The 4,644-nt window shown below is 40.4% G+C and overlaps 1 protein-coding gene across 1 annotated transcript; it reads left to right on the top strand.

The window, feature by feature from the left end:
• The first annotated feature begins 611 nt into the window (after window positions 1-611).
• Window positions 612-4,075, top strand: LOC118046833 (probable galacturonosyltransferase-like 7). The gene is made up of 2 exons (XM_073407263.1): window positions 612-3,635; window positions 3,737-4,075. Exon 1 carries the CDS (start codon window positions 1,166-1,168, stop codon window positions 2,267-2,269), a length of 1,104 nt encoding a protein of 367 aa, XP_073263364.1. The 5' UTR covers window positions 612-1,165; the 3' UTR covers window positions 2,270-3,635; window positions 3,737-4,075.
• The last annotated feature ends 569 nt before the right edge of the window (window positions 4,076-4,644 follow it).

Genomic DNA, 4,644 nt, shown 5'->3' on the forward strand with positions numbered 1-4,644 from the left:
CATTCGCATAGAATTATTTAATTCATCATGTTTTTTTTAATATTAAAACTTAATTTCAAGATTGTAACTAAGTTTTGTTTTAAAGAAACTTTTAGTAATTATATTTTTTTTTTAAAAAGCACATTAATAAGGAAAACATGTGTCCTTTTTAATATTTATTTTGAATCATTTGAATATTTGGGGATGTTAACAATTATATGTTTTTTATAAAATTTAAATTATTATATCGGGGATGCGATGAAGATTGTTTTTTTTATATATAATTTATTGGTTTATTAATATTTATTTTATTTTACAGAATAAAATTATTAAATTCTTAATTCTTAATTAAAAAGTATGCATCTACAATAATCGCACATTGTTTTCTTTCATCAAAGATTAAATTGAGATTCTATTTGGAAGGGAACCAGGATAAATGGTTAAGAACAGGAGGAAGGAGAGGCGCGGAGAGAAGGCACGTGAAGGTGTAGGGACACAATCGTAACTGTGATAGAAGAAAAGGACAGCTGTAAGTTTGTTTCTAAAAAAAGAGCACTGCTAGTTTTACTCCCTGCAATGCAAATACGGTTAACATATTCATTTATCAAATCGTAGATAACAGATTTTTATTTCCTAAAATTCTTCTGCCACCATTTACTATTGCATCTTATTATTCTTTTATAAAATTAGGGAGTTGGCCTTTTGTCTATGGTGGAAAACGCAAAGCAATACAAAGCTAAGCTGGATAAAGAGAAGCAAAGCAAGGCAAGGCAAAGCGCCCCTTCTCTCTCTCTCTCTCTCTGCCCTGCTTCTCTCTTCTCTCTTCTCTTTTCATTTTACTGAGGGATAGGGTGCAGGTAAGGTGGGGGAGGGGGAGTAGAGTTCACGGTGGCGCACGCTAGCACCAGGGGTCTAATTGTGCCCCCTGGTTCGTTTCATGGATTCTTCTAGTCGCTTCGTTCTCACGGTAATACTACTTTGAAAGGAAGAGGGGAGAGAGAGAATCGAATCCTTTCATTTAATCCACCCATCAACTGCTGCTACAGAGAGTGTAGACCAAGCAAGCCTGGCGGACCTCAAGGGAACCCTGACGTTCCTTCGATCGTCCCTTATCTCAATAGTGGCAGATCGATTCGATTTCAAATCAAAGAAGAAGAGGAGGAGGAGAGGGATTTACGGTGCTAAAATGCTTTGGATTCTACGATTTTCAGGCTTCTTCTCTGCCGCTCTTGTCATGATTATACTCTCTCCGTCTCTCCAATCCTTCCCTCCAGCTGAAGCCATTCACCCCTCCAATCTCGACGGTCACCTCCGTTTCCCCCTTCCCCTCTCCCCTGCCGATTCCCTCACCAAGCTATCCTTCCGAAAATCGACTATATTCCGCAATGCTGATGAATGCGGCTTCTCCGACCACCGAAGCAGAGGCAAAACCAGTGTCTGTGATCCTTCATTGGTCCACGTAGCGATTACTCTCGACGTGGAGTATCTTCGTGGCTCAGTTGCTGCTGTTCACTCAATTCTGCAGCACTCAATGTGTCCGGAGAATGTGTTCTTCCATTTTTTAGTATCTGAGACCAATTTGGAATCCCTGGTTCGATCCACTTTCCCTCAATTGAAGTTCAAAGTTTATTATTTCGATCCGGAGATTGTTCGCAGCCTCATTTCCAGCTCAGTTAGGCAAGCGCTGGAGCAGCCACTCAATTATGCTAGGAATTATCTGGCTGATTTGCTTGAGCCATGTGTTAAAAGAGTGATTTATTTGGACTCTGATCTAGTTGTCGTTGATGATATTGCAAAGTTGTGGGCAACTAATTTGAGTTCTAGAATAATCGGGGCTCCGGAATATTGCCACGCCAACTTCACCAAGTATTTCACGGCGGATTTCTGGTCTGAGAAGCGGTTTTCAGGGACATTTCGGGGGCGGAAACCCTGTTACTTTAACACTGGAGTGATGGTGATAGATCTGCTGAAATGGAGATGGGCCGGGTACACGAAGCGGATTGAGAGGTGGATGGAGATCCAGAAGAGTCACCGGATTTATGAACTGGGTTCGTTGCCGTCGTATCTTTTGGTGTTTGCGGGACACGTGGCGCCGATTGAGCACCGGTGGAACCAACATGGGTTAGGTGGTGATAATGTGAGAGGGAGTTGTCGGAACTTGCATCCGGGTCCGGTTAGTCTATTGCATTGGTCAGGTAGTGGAAAGCCGTGGCTCCGGCTCGACTCAAAGCAACCGTGCCCTCTAGATGCACTGTGGGCACCATACGATTTGTACGGACACCCACCTTGAAAAACTCTACTCTACTCGCCGGTAAATTAATTACCCTTCAGGAACTTTTTTTTGTTAATTTATTTATTTCTTCTTTTTTTTGTTTTATAATTTCTCATATTTTGGCATTTGTTCTTCATATGACCTCATTTTTTTTTTTTTTTAGTTTTAATTTCAAGTTATTTCTGAGGCGATTTGTATTCTATTCTATCATTCCTGCCTTTGAAAAATAAAAATAAAAACAAGGGGGGCATTCAATTTGTTATGGTGGTGCATCTTGGTGTGTAGTTAAAGTTTGCAGCAATTAGTGCAAAACAGAACATATCTGCTAAAGAAGAGGGAGAAAGCTGTCCTCCTCCTACGGAGGGAGACAGTTCATATTGAATGGAATAGACAAATAGTAGCAGTGAAGTGTCCGAATTGCGTGTTTTAATGCCATTAAATTATTAGATCAATTGCAAATTGCAATTGTAAACTTGTTCTGTGTCGGTGTCGGTGTCGGTGTCGGTCTCGGTCTCGGCACCATTTGCTTTGTTTTAGTTCCTGTGAATTTCTTCTCTCCTTTTAGTAGTGCCCGTGAGGTTAGTGGTGAGAGTCAGAAGGTATGGGGTAATGTGGTGCACACTTGACACGGCAAAGGGGGTTAGGAGGGTGGACTTCACGGAGGGCGGCTTTTGTCTTCTTTTCGGACGAATCGGAGGCCATGTGAGTAATGTATTACAGTGCTTGGGAAAGGGACTTGGAATAGTTTTTTCCCCTCTTTGCACCCCTTTTTTTAGAATTTCTGTAGAGACACTCTACTGGTAGCAATGAAAGTGAGAAAAAGGAAGAAAGAGACATTTGAACGATAAGCTTACATGCGTGTAGGTGGAGTGTAATGAACCAAAAAGGGTAGGGGCCATGGACTGGGGCATGTGAGCCAAAACTTGTTTGCTAGGCGGCTGTCCATTTTGTGTAATGGCCAAAACGAATGCCTTGTATCCAAAACAAGGGAGTGGTGCCGGCCGTCGGAGCTAATTTGGAAGAATTTGGAGTCAAGTTTTTATTAGTCGCGAAGTCCATGGGCTGTATTTTGCCTTGCTTTGGTGGCAGCGGCGGAGGACTTGTGAACCACCTCTCCTTCCTGCCCCGTTGCGCATTTTGGTGGCAACCACGTCTTATTTCTGTATGTTTATTTATTTATTGACAAGTCGACTTGAAGAAATGTATGTATAAAAAAAGCTTGGAAGTTGGGTGATCAAATTTATTTTGTGGCATCAAAAGAGGGACCCATATGTCATTGTTGCGTAGCAAATGTCCAAAGTAGGGAGGGGGACCGATTCCTTTTGCCCTGGCATCACACGTGGCCTGTTGCCTGGACTCTCCTGGAATCAGCTGGTTACATGTGGTTAGTCCAACACCATTATTGGGGTTTTTTTTTTTTTTTGAATCTATCGTATTAATTATGGAAATAAAAAACTTGGTATTTGTTGGGTATTTCCATTGTAGGCTGCCCGTCTGCAGATGAGATGTTTCTGTGTACATCATTATATAATACCAGTAATGCTTGATTAAGACATGGCAACAGCCTTGAGTGTTTAATGAAATCACAGAGAAGATGAATCTGACTTTGACAGCTTCGCTTCACAAATTGTTGAAAACGTAAGTTAATTTATTGATATATATATAGTCTATTCAATGGAGATTTGATATGGTCAGATGGTTCTCCAGAAGTGAGGAAGTACGTGTTCCAGGCCACGGAATACACGAGATTTTCAGTATTTATTTTGCTTTTGGAGAGGGTAGGTTGTTCATGTGGGTGGCATGGAAGGTTGATGTGTGCTTTTTTTTTTTTTTTTTTGAAGTTCAAAAAAAGAAGAAGAAAAAGGGAGCAATCTTGCATGCTTCGATCGAGAGGCTACTGAAGGCTGATAGCATGTCATGATCAATCGGTCCACACATGAAAGATACATGGCTGCCTTCAGCATCCAATTTACCTCCAATGAACACAATATCTCAAAACAAAACAAAGCAAATCGGTCCCTTGGCATAATCTATAAACTTCGACTGGATGTCTCACGACATTGTCCAGGATGATGGTATTTTGAACAAGAAATGTTCGCAACATTGCTGCCGACACACTAAACAAAGAAAGTAGCAAATTTTAGAAGGTAAACGCTACATTTTAGAAGGTTGGTTTTCTGATGATGTCTCAAAAATCTAAATAGTTTAAGTGTCAATATTTATGTTTAGGAGAATTGGTTAATCTTTTGATTCTAATAATTTAATGATGACTGGTTGTCGATTTCTGTAAAAAATCTTTTTTGGTTAGGAACTCTTTAATATTTAAATAGGTATTTTTCAGAGAAAAAAGACTGATATTTTAAGGAGAGACTAAAAATAAATATGCAGTAAAG

The sequence above is a fragment of the Populus alba genome, chromosome 2, assembly GCF_005239225.2.
Source record: "Populus alba chromosome 2, ASM523922v2, whole genome shotgun sequence".
NCBI classification, from domain to species: domain Eukaryota; kingdom Viridiplantae; phylum Streptophyta; class Magnoliopsida; order Malpighiales; family Salicaceae; genus Populus; species Populus alba.

What these genes read in the sequence shown, in the direction of transcription:
- LOC118046833 (XM_073407263.1), top strand. Translation starts at nt 1,166, where the DNA reads ATGCTTTGGATTCTACGATTTTCAGGCTTCTTCTCTGCCGCTCTTGTC.